This window comes from Pipistrellus hanaki, assembly GCF_964339955.1.
Source record: "Pipistrellus hanaki genome assembly, chromosome: 1".
Lineage (NCBI taxonomy): Eukaryota > Metazoa > Chordata > Mammalia > Chiroptera > Vespertilionidae > Pipistrellus > Pipistrellus hanaki.
In genome coordinates this window covers 79,691,632-79,707,546 of record NC_140503.1, presented here as the reverse complement: position 1 = coordinate 79,707,546, position 15,915 = coordinate 79,691,632, and the positions used below count along the sequence as shown (strand labels likewise).

The 15,915-nt window shown below is 34.0% G+C and overlaps 1 protein-coding gene across 7 annotated transcripts in view; it reads left to right on the top strand.

Moving 5' to 3' along the window:
- HEATR5A (HEAT repeat containing 5A) overlaps positions 1-15,915 on the top strand; it is a 107,149-nt gene that overhangs the window by 17,098 nt on the left and 74,136 nt on the right. For 5 of the 7 annotated variants that reach the window (XM_084874389.1, XM_084874388.1, XM_084874384.1 and 2 more), the window contains 8 exons: positions 1,424-1,635; positions 2,601-2,709; positions 5,093-5,242; positions 6,110-6,284; positions 10,264-10,424; positions 12,116-12,371; positions 12,967-13,122; positions 14,726-14,976. In XM_084874389.1, coding sequence (XP_084730515.1) covers positions 1,424-1,635; positions 2,601-2,709; positions 5,093-5,242; positions 6,110-6,284; positions 10,264-10,424; positions 12,116-12,371; positions 12,967-13,122; positions 14,726-14,976 — 1,470 coding nt within the window. The remainder of the gene's footprint in view (positions 1-1,423; positions 1,636-2,600; positions 2,710-5,092; positions 5,243-6,109; positions 6,285-10,263; positions 10,425-12,115; positions 12,372-12,966; positions 13,123-14,725; positions 14,977-15,915) is intronic. The other 2 variants (XM_084874390.1, XM_084874387.1) reach the window with 1 other exon arrangement.

The following is a 15,915-nucleotide window of genomic DNA, read 5'->3' as shown; positions in this document are numbered from 1 at the left end:
CATATGTCAAACACAAGGCCCGCGGGCCAAATCTAGCCCGCCAGTCCTTGCAATGTGGCCCGCACCGCGCTGTCATCACTGCACTCCGCTGTCAGTTTATGACATTGTCAGTTTATGACTGTTCAGTAAACCATTCGGCCCGTGATTTAGGCTGGATTTTAGATTTTGGCCCCTTCTCTAATTGAGTTCGACACCCCTACTAGTGCTAAATAATGTCATAGGAGTTTCAAGTTAAAGAAAGGTGTAGGACTTTTAATGGGAGAGTTGTTGAGTAAATATATTCCCTTTTAAAAGCTTATAAAATGGGTACAAAAAAAGAAAACTAATCAGTCATACCCTTCATATACATTCAGCAGTTATTAATATTTTGCCATATTTGATTAATGTATTGATTTACTGAGCCATGTGAAGTTCTGCTTTATTTCTAAATACTTTTTGCATACCTCTAAATATAAGGATATTCTCCTACAAAATAACAATGCTATTTGTAATGCAGAAATGGTGCAAAGACACTACTCGTGGAGACATTTAGAATTTATTTATTTATTTATTTATTTAAAATATATTTTATTGATTTTTTTACAGAGAGGAAGGGAGAGGGATAGAAAGCTAGAAACATCGATGAGAGAGAAACATTGACCAGCTGCCTCCTGCACAGCCCCTACTGGTGATGTGTCTGCAACCAATGTACATGCCCTTGACCAGAATCAAACCTGGGACCTTTTACTCCAGAGACTGATGCTCTATCCACTGAGCCAAACCGGTTTTGGCAGAGAGACATTTAGAATTTAACAAAAGACAAAATCCTCACACTTAATTAACAGATATTTCACTGGGGAAGTTTAAGTCTTGGTAAGCATCTGAATACCATTGCCATTGTAATAATATTCTCAATTCCTTTTTGAGAGAGCAGACAAGTAAAATGGAGTAACATTATTGGCATTTAGGTGCATAAGCTTGCAAAAAGAAAATTGCACTGAACTTAGAAAAAGGTCTGAGTAAAACAAGTAACCATTACACGGTCAGCTCTGATAATGAGTTATAGATTGTTGCTTATTATACAACTATATATAGAGTGGGAGCTTAATAACTAAGAAGCTCTTGTTAAAATACAAATTTGCTCTACCTTTCAAACATAAGAAGAAAGATATAAAAGAAATAGAGCCATTGTCTTTGTTCACAGAGACTCCAGTATGTTGTGGTCCAGAATTTGTTTTGTGGAGATAACCAGTAGGGTAGCAAACTACCTGTTCATGTTTTACGAGGATCACACCACCAATTTACTTGAAATTTTTAATCAAAATAATTTTACACTTTTCTAGAGCCTTTCAGTTAGTTCTTCAATACATGGGGGGAAATATTATAGATAATTGCATGTAATTATATTGACTTGGAATTGTCTTTTTGTTACCTTCCTTTCTAGAGTGATGTGAAGGAGAAACAGAAGACTCTTGTTGAGCAGCTCCTGTCTTTGTTGAACAGCTCCCCAGGGCCTCCTACTCGCAGACTCCTTGCCAAGAATCTAGGCATTCTTTATGGTATTGGAGACACATTCTCTGTCTATGAGACAATCGATAAATGTAATGATCTTATTCGTAGCAAAGATGACTCTCCAAGCTACCTTCCCACTAAACTGTAAGTTAGATAATAAAACCGAACAAGAATAAAATAGTGCTTCCTTATAATAATCATTTTTATAAATATCCCAAACTGCTTAATAATTATTTTGAAACAAAATATAAAATTTTTAATCATTTTTAAATCCAACTTTAAAAGTAATCTAAGATATTCCTATTGACTGAGAAAGAGTTCTTTAAGAAACTTTTTTAGGCATATTTGAAGTCTAGAATTTAGAAATGAAAACTATCTCACTAAACTTTTAGCAATTGAATATTTAAGAAAAGATATTTTAAATTCTTCACGCATATTTTGGATATCCTTTTTGTGTGTTCTTAATAGTTAAAATTAATAGTAAATGTCATAGAAAAATACTCTTCTAAGATCCTAAAAATAGAAGCTTAGTTTCTTTCTTCATAGAATTCAGATCATTTTTATTACCTGTGTTTTTAGGGAAGTTGATTTGCCATGTATAATTTCGCAATAGTAATTTCAGAAATTTTTATTGATTTAATTTTAGCTTATATCAGAATATATTTTCTGATGAAATTTTCAGACTTGAGAATATTATTTCTTGCTTTTCTTATCTTTTATCTTTAAGACTGTCTTTAAGTATCCTGTATAATAAAACCCTAATATGCAAATTGACTGAAGGTGGAACAACCAGTCACTCCCACAGGGAGTTGATCAATAATTCTTTCTCATCATTGATCTTTTGATCTCTCTCTACCTCTCTGAAATAAAAAATATATATGTGTGTATATATGTGTATATATACATATATACATATATATAACTTAAAAAATAATGTGTAATATTTTATAGTTACCTAAGTGTCATGCCTTAGAATTTAACAGTGGTATAGATTCTGGGAAATTTTATCCTTTAAAAGTAAAATTAAAAAGTCACCTTTATTCTAAGTTATTTTTTTTATTTCTGTTATTTCCATTCATGACTAATTTCTAATTTAAATGTTGTTTCAGTGCTGCTGTGGTATGTTTGGGTTCCTTGTACAAGAAGTTGGGTAGAATACTGAGTAACACTTTTACTGAAACAGTGGGGAATATTCTTAAAGCTATGAAGAGTGCAGAGGTAAGTAACTATAAGTTTGACCAAAGGATAAAATGATAGTATTTCATAGGTCTTATGGTGTTTTTTTTTTTTACCTATGACAAGCATATATATATATATATATATATATATATATATATATATATATGTGTGTGTGTGTGTGTGTGTGTGTGTGTGTGTGTGTGTATATATATATATATATATATATATATATATATGTTTAGAAATATACATTCCACTTTTAGGAATATATCCTAAGAAACCCAAAACACCAGTTGGAAAGAATATATGCATCCTCATGTTCAGAGCAGCCCAATTTCTAATAGCTAGGATCTGGAAACAGCCCAAGTGCCCATCAGTAGATGAGTGGATAAAAAAGCTGTGGTACATTTTTACCATGGAATACTATGCAACTGTAAAAAAAAAAAAAAGGGGGGGGGAGGGATCCCTTATCCTTCGAGACAGCATGGAGGGACTTGAAGAGTATTATGCTAAGCGAAATAAGCCAGTCAAAGTCAAGTATCACATGATCTCACCCATATGTGGAATCTAATGAACAAAATAAACTGATAAACAAAATCGATCAATAGAAATAGAAGCTTGGAACAGACAGACAATTATCCGAAACGGGGTGGTAGAGATCAACCAAAGAACCTACATGCATAAGCCATGGACACAATACTGTGGTGAAGGCCTGGTAGGGGGAAGGAAGTCAATGGGGGAAAAGTATGTAATAGTTTGAGTAATAAAGATTTCTAAAAGAATGAAAAAAAGAAATAGAACCTTAAATGAACTATTTCTAGGCAATATACATGTACTTTGTATATTGCTTTATGAGAAAAGCAGTAATGCAGTAATAGTATTTCATGTATTCAGACAAATACAAGTGGGCAAAACTAAGGTATTTGGTAGACCAATCTCTCCTCCTATCACCTCTTCAATCTGATACTACTTACTAGTGCTAGAGCAAGTGCTTGATGCCAAGGATCCAGATACATAGTTGGTAACTATGCCTAATGGATAGGCATAGTTACCAACTATGCCTATGGTAACTATGCTATACTGTATGCCTAATGGATGGATTAGTATTATACCAGCACCGGAAGGGAGTAAGGAATATACTCAGGGTTGGAAAGAGCATGGAGGATGTAAGTATGACCAGGATCTGGATGGCCTTTTACTGTCAGAGGAGTATATGCTCAGTCTTAGTCTCATTGATTTGTTGGCATCATTTACTGCCGTAGAACACCCTTTGTTTCTGTAGCTGTCCCTTTATTTGATTCCCAAGATACTGTAGTCTCTTGCCAACTAGAGCTTTGCTGATCAGATTGAAATGAAAGCATTTGTATGTTTATATATCAAAAATTTTAAACCTTATTCTTAATATTCAGGGATACCTCAGCATCTTTAAATATAAAAACATCACCCCAGTTCTTGTTCTTACCTTGCTTAGAAAAACAATCTAGAATACCGTGCAGAAGTAATTTATAAAAATATTGGAAGTTACATGCAATTTTTTTTTTTTAGTGTTTCAAGATAAAAATATGGAAAATTTCAAAATATAAAATATGTTGACTTTTGTCTTCCATCTTCAGTGTACTGAACTTCCTGGGATGTTGAAATCATTTGGGGCATTTAGTAAAACATCAGTAATACAAGCAGCGACTACTTCTTTAGTGTTTATTATGTGCCAAGCCCTGTAGTGAATGTCTTCCCAACGGGCTTCTTACACTGACTCTATGCGGTTCACCTAACTTCATTTTATAGATGAAGAAAGAAATAAGAACAACTTAAAGTCACACAGATACTAAGGGTCAGAGCCAACACTCAAACCCAGGTCTTTTTAAATCTAAAGCCCAGACTTCTAACCTCTGAGTTAAACTACTTGGATCAATAAATGATAAAAGTATTAATAGTTATAAGACTTATTGAACATTTACTGTATTTCAGGCACTATTCTAAGTACTTTGCATGTAGTAACTGTTGAGCCTTGGGACAGTCTAAGAAGTGGGTACTAGTACCTCCATTTAACAGTTAAATAAATAGATTTGTTCAAGGTCAGGTATCTAGTAGTTGTCAGACCCTGCACTCTTACCATGTCGCCTCCTTTATAGCAACCATTTATTGGCTATTTAAAAACATGCAAGCTTTGTGCTAGGCACTTTTTCATATATTTTTACTTAATCTTCACATCAACATTATAAAATTTGTATTGTGTTGAAGTATAATATATATTTATAAAATACCAAATATTAATGTTTGTTGATGTCAGAATAGGTTGGTCTATGTGTACAAAAATCTTGAGTATTTCTCTCATTTATGAGATAAATTTCAGTGCTTAATGCTATTCTTCACAGTACTTTTTCCCTTCTATTCTTTAAATTTTTTCTTTTCTCTTTGGTAGTCTCAAGGTCGATATGAGATTATGTTGAGCCTGCAAAATATATTGAAAGGACTTGGAGCTGCTGCTATACCTTGCCACAGAGATATTTATAAAGCTGCCAGATCCTGCTTAACCGATAGGTCCATGGCTGTTCGTTGTGCTGCTGCAAAGGTGAAATGGCCTATAAGCAGAATTTCTGTTTGAAAAGTAAATCAGTTTATTCCTGTGAAAAAACTGGAAACGGCCCCATGATCTTAGAGCTGCAACTTTGGTAGTAATCAGCTGTCTCACTTTAACATGAGGAAACTGGGACGCAGAGAGTTATATGAATTTCCCAAGGTTCATCTAGTAATTAGCAGTGCACTCATTGTCCAATGTAGTGAGTTCAAATGATCAGACGCAGTATTCCTTTGCTACTAAGCTTCTTTCCTGAAATTGTATAAACTAAAATTTACATATAAGATTTATGCTTTTTGAAAGTGATTTGTTTTTGTTTTTATCATGCCTTATTAACATATTTTAATAGATAGTATAGTAAAGTTGTTTATGATGGAATTATTCTCACAATTGCTCATAGCCAATAGAGTGGTTCTAAGGACATTTAAAAAAAAAATACATTTTTAATGATTTCAGAGAGGAAAGGAGAGGGAGAGAGAAAGAGAAACATCAATGATGAGAGAGAATCATTGATCAGCTGCCTCTTGCATGCCCCACACTGGGCATTGAGCCTGCAGCCTGGTCATGTGTCCTGGCCGGGAATTGAACCATGACTTCCAGGTTCATAGGTTGATGCTCAACCATTGCGCCACACTGGCCGGGCCTAAGGACATCTTTTACAGCCCTGTCCTCCCACACTATATGAACACATTGCTTTTGTGATTTTTCATAAGTATTCACTTGTCCCTGTAATCATTACTTAGAGACTTAGGGTTTGTGTTCTATTTTTCTTAAGTCTTAATATTTTCTATAATTTATTTAAATCGGAACTTGATACTTACATTTTGTTTTTCATTAATTTCTATTTTTCTGCTTGAGTAGTGTCTCTTTGAACTTCAGAATGAGGCCAGCTTCATGTGGAGTACAGATCTGGACAGTGTGACTACGCTATGTTTTAAGTCATTTGAAGGTTCCAATTATGATGTGCGGATTTCAGTTTCAAAGCTACTAGGGACAGTGTTGGCTAAAGCTATACTTTCTAAACATCCAGGAGCAGGTAAATTCATTTAATTATTTTCAAATGTCTTCTGTAATTTTCTTACCAATTGATTTAAACAAACATATGTAGCATTACTACTACCCATTAATTTATTTTTTTTAAAGGCAGACTATTTATAAATCAGCTTTAGTTTGTAGCATTGCTCTAGGTCCGTGGTCGGCAAACTACGGCTTGCGAGCCACATGCGGCTCTTTGCCCCTTGAGTGTGGCTCTTCCACAAAATACCACAGCCTGGGCGAGTCTATTTTGAAGAAGTGGTGTTAGAAGAAGTTTTAAGTTTAAAAAATTTGGCTCTCAAAAGAAATTTTAATCATTGTACTGTTGATATTTGGCTCTGTTGACTAATGAGTTTGCCAACCACTGCTCTAGGTCCTAATATTTCATTTTCAAATAATTCAATAAAAGTTTGAGGGGAAAAAATACTTTTATTTATTTATTCTTGAATAAATTTATTCTATCACTGTCTTCCTCTATATTCTGGGTGTTTTACGTAAATGTGAAGTATTATCCAATAAGAGAGATTATCTAAATCTTGAGAGAATTGTTTTTTAAACAGCATGCATCTGATTACAGACATTTATTTGGCTTGCTATTTACTAAGTTTGTATAAGGGAGCAATGATATAAATAAGTCCAAACAACAGCTATTTGAAATTTACTATATTTGGAAAATTTGCTTGGTGTTAGTGTTTGTTCTCTATTTGTACACTTCTAGGCAGTGAGCAAAGAAGCATAGGGTATTTTTGAAAATGAGAGTTTTCCTGGGTTGATCTACAGTGTATATAAAATAATGACGAATAATTGAAAACTTGCTTTATTATTCTATCTCCAAAGAATAAACAGTGTCATACAAGTGAAAATGTGTTTATGCTGTACAACCTTGCCTCTCTCACATTTGTAGATCAGACGTACTGACATCACCTTGGAGCTTATAAGAAATTCAGAAACCCAGGCCTAGCCCAACTTAGTAAAACAAAATTCTCGTTTTACCAAGAACCCTTAATGGTGGCTGGCAGATATAAAAGAAAATTTGCATACACAATGAAGTTTGACAACCATTGCTCTAGAAATTGTTTATTGTTATTAAAAAGCAGATTCTGTTTTTTTCTAGTCCTAGTGCTTTCTGAACCAGAGATGAGGGATGTCAGGCAGTATATACCATATCAGAATTAACAGAGAACACTAACAACCTGTACAGTCCCCTCATTCTCCAATCGAGACCCACAAGTTTAAAATGTATACTAAGAAATTTTTATTGTGCTTCTTCTAATCTTGTAATTCAGTACTCTCTAATTTATGATGGAGGTTGGAGGTAAGGTAGAAAGATGGATGGGAAGAGGAAGAAGCAAGAAGCAAAGAAATCCGCAAAACTAGAAAAAAAGTTCTTCAGGTCATTTGAGTGGTTAAATTTTGAGCCACCTAAAAATTTGAAGTTAGAAGACATGTTTAATTAAGCCCTGTTGAAAAGGTGAATTGCACATTAATGTGTCATTAGCACTAGCACATACTTGCAATAAAAAAAGTAAAAATGTAGAGTTATATAACAAATGTGATAATATTTGTAAACTAACACCAGCAATTTTATAATCAGACTAAACAAAATGAAGAACCATCTTCACCTACAATAAAAAACTTTGGCCTAATATTTTAGAAACTCATCTATAATTTCTAGATTGCATTATAATTGAGTTATTTTCATATAACTAAAAAGTCATCTAAATTTCATGATATATATTTTTAAAAGTAGGAGATTGATAGTAATAGTAATAGCTTTTAAGAATTTGGAAAACAAATGTAGTGGAGGATTGTACATTTCAACCACAATAGACAAAGATTATGAGGTACAGAACTAAAATGACATCCTTAGTCAAACTGATGAGCTTAAAATAGGTTGTATATTATACCAGTGTATTTAAAAAGCAGGGATTGAATATGATATTCTCCTTGCATTGGGTTAAATTGCCAGGGATTTATGTAATCTTAATCACTTCTTGACCATGAACCTTAAGTAGGTCCTTAATGGTGGCTAGCAGATAAAATATTTTCCCTAGTTCATTCACTCTCCCACTTTCTAATTGACTGTTTTATACCTTCTTCTTCCCCCATCTTATTTTTACTTGATGTCATATCTTCCATAAGCTTCCCTATAAATTCACTCATCTTCTACCATTTGAACACATATACTCTGACTTTCCCACTATACTCTAGATGAATTATGCAATCTTCTGTTAAAGCCACATTTTTAAAAATATATATTAGACTTCATTCCCTCACCTTCTCAAGGATATTGCTCTAGGAAGTCTCCCTTTCATATTTCAACATTTCCCTCTCTATCAGATTATTCCTTACAAAACATGCTTTTTTTTATGCCTCCTGCTTAAAAAAGAAAATTGTGTATATCAGCCAGCTAAAGCCCCATTTCTCTTCCCTTTGCAGCAAATTCCTCAAGAGAGGTTTCTTTTGTTTTATTTTTCTGTATTATTTGCATCATTTTTATTTATTTATTTTCAATTACATTTTACATTCAGTTCTGTTCTGTATTAGTTTCAGATGTATAGCATAGTGGTTAGACAATCTTGCACTTCACAGAGCAGTCCCTCCACCCCACCCTGATATTTGAAGTACCCACCTGGCACCATACATAATTATTGCTGACTATATTCCTTCAAAGGAGTTGACACCTCCCTCTTTAGTTCCTCTCCTGCCATAATTTTCAAACCCAATCACTCCACCAAAATTATTTTTTGTAAAGACAACCAATGACCTCCATGTTTATTTATTCACTCAGTCATAAATAATTTGTTGAATGTTTATATTGGCTGGATCTGTTCTAAGTATGTAGGATATGTTATTGAGCAAAACAGATAAAAACCCCTGCTTAGAACTTTCGGATCCTAAAATTTTAGGATCTGCATACCTAATTCCCTCACTTAGGGAATTATGTTCAGAGGTCACCCTTTCAATTAGCTATACCCTGACTACCTTGTTGAAAAACACAACAATGCCCCCTCACTCCTTGTATTTCTGCCCTGTTCTATTTTTATTTTTATTTATTTATTTATTTATTTTTTGGTATAGCTTTCAATCACTATCTAGCATACTATATGCCTATTCATGTATTTATTGTTGTCTCCTTCCTAGAATTTCTGATGCACAAGGGCATGGATTTTGTACTATTTGTTAAAGTTTCTCTTCTAAAGGCCAATATAGATTTTCCTTTGTTTCCACGGAACATCTCTTTAAGGAGGAGATTTTTTGTCGTTGTTCATATTTTTGATTAATGGAAGTTTATTTCTGTAGTATGTATGACTTGAATCAATAAGAGTCAGAGCTCGTGACCATCATTTTTCAGAAAAATGAAGAAAATGGATTCTTTTTGTTTGTTTGTTTTAAGGTGATACTCAAAGGGAGAAACAGCTGTGTCAAACTGAAGACAGACTGATCTTTTAATTATTGTAGCCTAAGGGCTGGCTGAGATATCTTTGATTTCTTCAGAGACTGGGGATATAACAAAAGTTGTACTTGCAGTTGAGAATTTTTAAAAGTAGGATACAGTGGTTACTTTATATAAGCCTTTGGAAAGATAAAATTATTGTTTTGGCAATTTAATTATTTTAAAAGAACTTCAAAGCATTGTATTGCATTTTCATTCATGGAGAATTAGGCCAATTTATTTGTTTTCCCTTGTTTTAGGATACTGTTAGCCCTTTAAATTCTTAGAGGAAAAGAGAGCAATAGCACATAATCTCAAAGTGCTGTAGACTTTCAGATGTCAATGAAAGGGTGCTTCAGAGTCCATTGTGATTCAACCTCTGAGCCCTTTGTGACTTTGTGTGTTAATGTGTATAATGCCCTCTAAATTTTTATTTTATTTGAGTTTTTAATTTATTTTTATTTGAGTTAACATTCTAATCAAGATCATGCATTAAAATATAGTCTGCAAAATACAAAATCACATGTTTTGTTCTTTGTTATAGCAGCCTCACGTCAAAGCATTCGCAGAGTAACTCTGGAGGAAGTTCTGGAATTACTAGGAACAGGGTTTCTACGTGGGAGTTCAGGATTTCTTCGAGCCAGTGGTGATATGCTGAAAGGAACCAGTTCAGTCAGTAGGGATGTTCGAGTTGGAATTACTCAGGTTAGGATCACAAGTCAGTATCTAAATGTAATTCTCACTGTCCCGTAATGAAAGTTTTAGGATCTGACTCCAGCCAGAAGTGATACTATGTAGGGTCATCACTCTTGCTCTTATATTTATAAATAGATATGGTGAGGCCAAAACACTTTTTAAAAAATTATATTTTTATTGACTTCAGGAAGAGAGAGGAGGAGAGAGATAGAAACATCAATGATGAGAGGGAGTCATTGATTGCCTGCCTCCTGCATGTTAGACTGAGCCCGCAACCCAGGCATGTGCCCTTTACCAGAATCAAACCTGGGACTCTTGGGTCCACAGGCTGATGTTCTATCCACTGAGCTAAACCAGCTAGGCCTAGGTCAAAACTCTTTTTAAAAGCTAGATTATGAGAGACAACCTTATGTACCATAATCAAAGCCACTAGATTGACTATTCCACACAATACTTTCAGTTCCTAGTAATGGAATATTTTTGTTTATTTTCTTGGAAACATGAGTATTTTGTTTTTAGGCCTTGTACTTAATGTTGTATCTTGTGGTTTAACATGTTTTTCATTGTGTTTATGTGTGCAGGTATAATTCAAGTTTAGCTATTAGGTACATATTATTCAGCATGGGCAGTATTGTATTTCCATTTTATATGATTTCAACTCCTAAGTAAACATTACAGCATGTTATCTACTCAAGTGCTTAAATTCCATATCCTAAACAAAATTTAATAAATTAAACTCAGAATAAAACAAAACAGAGATCTCTGCATTCTTTCCTAGAATTATCTTATTTCCTGAATGCCATTATGGTTCAAAACAAGCTTATATTATTTTTTAATTTAAAATATACTAGTATGTATATATCTCTATTGATTTCAGAAAGAAGTGAGGGGGAGAGATTAAAAACATCATTGATGAAAGAATCAATTGGCTGCCTCCTCACATACCCCACTGGGAATGTCTCAGTATAATTAATTGTAAACTAGATTTTTTTAAAAACAAATTACATTTAAAAAAAAAACTGTTCTTGTATCTCTGGAGTAAGATAAACAATAAACTTTCTTTTTTTGAATATATTTTTATTGAAGGTAAAAGAGAGAGATGGAAGCATCAGTGATGAGACAAAATCATTGATCAGCTGCCTCCTGCATATCCCCACTGGGGATCAAGCTGCAAAAGCAAACCCAGGCATATATGCCCTTGACTGGAATTGAACCTGGGACCCTTCAGTCCGCAGGTTGACACTCTATCCACTGAGCCAAACCAGCGAGGGCAACCATTACTTTCTTGAAAATAAAGAACAGTGATTTATCACTATAAACTTAGTTATGATATTGGAACACAGTTAATTCTTACAGTGTGTTCATATGTTTTATTGGATTTTCTTATTCAGAATGTGAAAGAGCTTGAATTCTTTGTTCAAAGAAGCCACAGACATGTTTAACCTATTTACTGGCTATGCTGACTATTCTGAAACCTTTCAGAAAACCAAAATAAAACAGGCAGCCTTAATGAAAGACTGCAAATTTCAGTTTGGCTTAGAAAACAAACAAAACAATAGTATTGTATCATATAGCTAAAGTGGCTCTAAATGGGGAAAGATAAAAGAAATATTAATAAGTTCTGCATATTTGTGGAAGAGAAGATAACATAGAATTGAAGTTATTTCACTTTGAAGATAAAACTTCTCTTTCTTTTTTAGGCGTATGTGGTGTTTATTTCAACACTAGGAGGAGCGTGGCTGGAGAAGAATTTTGCTGCCTTTCTTTCTCACGTCCTAAGCCTTGTGTCACAGTCACACCCTAAAATCACCCAAGCTCAGGTGGATGCTGTCTGCAGTCGCCGTTGTGTTTCATTTATCCTTCGAGCGACTATAGGAGGCCTTCTTGGAGAAAAGGCTCAGATTGCTGCTGCCAAGGATATTTGCCAGGCTATTTGGAAGTTAAAGAAAGTTGTCGGTATGAATCTACTAAAACCACCTTTTTTAACAGTGCTAAAGGAATTGTCCCTAAGGAAAAGCTGGACTGGTATATTACTACTAGTATATTAATATAAAAAGCACTAATAATAGACATCAGTTGTTTCAGAGTAAAGTAGTCAATACATAAATGATACATAAGTTACCTAACATAGTAATAACCATCATATATACAGATCTTAAAGATTGATAATAATATTTCATCAGAATTCATGATCTTACTATAGAAGCTGATGCATTGTTTTTGAAACAGTTTTCATCTCAGTTCCTGTACTGTTCATCTTATGTATCAATAAAATTGGAATCTTTTTTAGTTTTCCATTAGTTCTCTCTTTCAGTGTCACTTGCTAAGGGAATAAATAATAAGGGACCTATGGTCAGATTGCTTGAACTGATTTGGTAAATGAGTTCAATTCTTTGTTGATACAAGTCCCCTTTTTAGTATTTCAGTTATATATTTAGGTCAAGTGGAGGTACTAATTTTTGCTTTTATACTGTTCTACTCCTAACACTCACCTGCTATAATCTATTTTAGCAAAGCATTGTTGCATAGTTAATTCTTATACTTCTGTCAGATGCTGTGATGTGTGATGGTAATTTGGAAACCCGGCTTGGCTCATCAGATGTAGCAGCCAGCCAGCATATGCTGGTTTGTGCTTTACAAGAACTCGGAAATCTCATACACGGTCTCGGGACCACAGCTGCACCTTTGCTGCAGGATTCAAGTGCAGGTATCTATTGTTGTGACTCATCTGAACTCCTTGTTTTATTTTTACTCTAGACAACTTTTATCCAAGGAAGAAAATCTCCCTCCTACCGTTTATTTCTTATAGATCCCACTGTATATTTACTAGAGATGTTTTATGAAATATACATAATCAAGTATATATATATATATATATGTATATATATATGGGGTTGCTTTTACTATTGAAGGTTGTTCTCTATGTCTCTCCTACCATCCTGCTCTTCTCTCTGGGGATAGTTAAGATAATGGAAAAATGAGGAAGTAAACCTGAACTCATATCTTTCATCCGTAGTGAAAACATTAGTTTTTATATGGTACAAGTAATTCACTTTCCCAAAGTTTTTTTTGCAAGCAATCTCTGTTTTCTTTCTCTTCTTGAAACTTATTTAATCATTGTGAGAGATAATTCACATTATATAGAGTTCACCCTTTTAAAGTATATAATTCAGTGGTTCTGGTGTGTTCAGAGTTGTACAATTACCACCATTATCTAATTCCAGGATGTATTTGTCATCCCAAGGAGTCCTGCATCCATTAGCAGTCACTCCCCATTTCCCTTTTTTCAAGCCTTTGACAACCACTGATCTGCTTTTTGTCTCTATGGATTTCCCTATTTGGACATTTCATGTAAATGGAGTCATATAGTATGTGGTCCATTGTGACTGGCTTCTTTTATGAGTCACTTTAAAAAATAATTTTTAATGGCTTTTGTCCTTTGTGATACACATTTCCTGTGCACTGGAGCTTTACATCATATTTTGTTTATAAACTCTTTATCCCAGGGCACATGTTAAGTAGCAATTGACTTGAACTGCTACATGACATGTTTTAATAAAGGTGTATGTTGAATCGTTGCAAATGTGGACATACTTTCTAACTAGTAGTGGTAGTCCACTTTCTTCATAGTTGTTTAGTAGTGCATTGAGGACCTAGCAAATCCTAGAGCTTAACATTTTGTTCTCATATAATAGCAATATGGTAGAAAGGAAGTATATTAATTACATATATAAATGTGCCAGAAGGGATTTTTTTTTTCTTAAGGAGAATGGAGCATGGTGTGTAACATTTCTTTTTAAGGTACTTTTGTTGCTTACTGATAACTTTTTAAAAAAAAATTTTTATTGATTTCAGAGAGGAAGGGAGAGGGAGAGAGATAGAAACATCAAAGATGACAGAGAATCATTGATTGGGGATGGAGTCCGCAACCCACACATGTGCCCTGACCAGGAATAGAACCTTGACCTCCTAGTTCATAGGCCAACATTTAACCACTGAGCCACGCCAGTCTGACAGCTTACTCATAATTTTTAATGCTAGTATCATTAATAATTATCTCAAGGTAAAGTAAGCAGAACATTGGCATATTTAGGAAATACAGGTTTTCTTTTTTGTACTGACTTAAGCCAGTTTTCATGAGATATATTAGAAGAAACAACTATTAGATACAAAAGTTGTTTATAATTATGTATCCCTTTTTTTTTATTCTGAGTTAGCTTTTGATAAACATAATACATACTTTATCCATGTAACTACTTATTCCTGCAACTGTGTAGCTAAGGCATTGTTTGTTTTTTCTGTTCTTCCAGGCATTCTTGACAGTGTCATTTCAGTTATAATTCATCCTAGCATTTCTGTTCGGCTAACAGCAGCCTGGTGTCTACACTGCATTGCTGTGGCTTTACCTTCTTACCTAACACCGCTCTTGGACCGTTGCCTTGAAAGGCTTACTGTACTTAAGTCTTCACCTGAAGCAGTGACTGGCTTTAGTTTTGCTGTGGCAGCTTTGTTGGGAGCAGTGAAACATTGTCCTTTAGGAATTCCTCATGGAAAGGGCAAGGTAATGATTTCATTCTCTACGTACAATAATAACATTTTAAGTTTTTCTTAAAAACATCATGGTCTTGAGATAATTCACATTATACAAAGTTCACCCTTTTAAAGTATACAATTCAATGGTTCTGGTATCTTCAGAGTACCATGCAGGACAAATTTCTGAGCAGTCAGCTGTGTATCACTTAAGTGTTAAATATTATCAATATTATTGTGAAAATGGAAGCACTGGTTAAATAATGTCTTACCCACTCTTAAACAGGAATGCTTTCTGTGCATTTTGTTAAAAGTCTCTCCATTTAATAAGAGAACTTGTTCCTAAAGGCTTTATTTTACTATATATTTAGCTCTGCCATAAAGTACATTTTAAATTGCATTGTAGCTTGGCTAGTATGGCTTAGTGGTTGAATGTTGACCTATGAACCAGGAGTTCAGGTTCAATTTCCAGTCAGGGCACATACCCAGGTTTCAGGCTTATTCCCCAGTAGGAGGCGTGCATCAGGCAGCCCATCAGTGATTTTATCATTGATATTTCTGTCTATCCCTCTCCCTTCCTCTCTGAAATCAATAAAAATATTTAAGTTGCATTGTAAAAGACAAATAGAGCTGCAAAAGAAATCTTAAACTTAATGTAATTGTTTTATAGTTAATATTATTAGTGTTGATATTATTTTGAAATTAAATATAATTAGAGAAAGTAAATACAATGTTCTTAGGAACCAAGACTTTCCATATTTTAAAAACTGCTATCGCATTAGAAGCAAGAAAGTTAAGTAAAAGTCCATATATTAAATTTGAATAGAAAATATTACTATGAACTTATAATTTTCTATTTTTGAAAACACTTATATGCTCTGTCCAATGAAAAGACCTCAAAGCAATGACAACGAAGTAGGAGGGACACCCCCTAGTGCCTAGATTATGGCTCTAAATACCATTCTAGTAA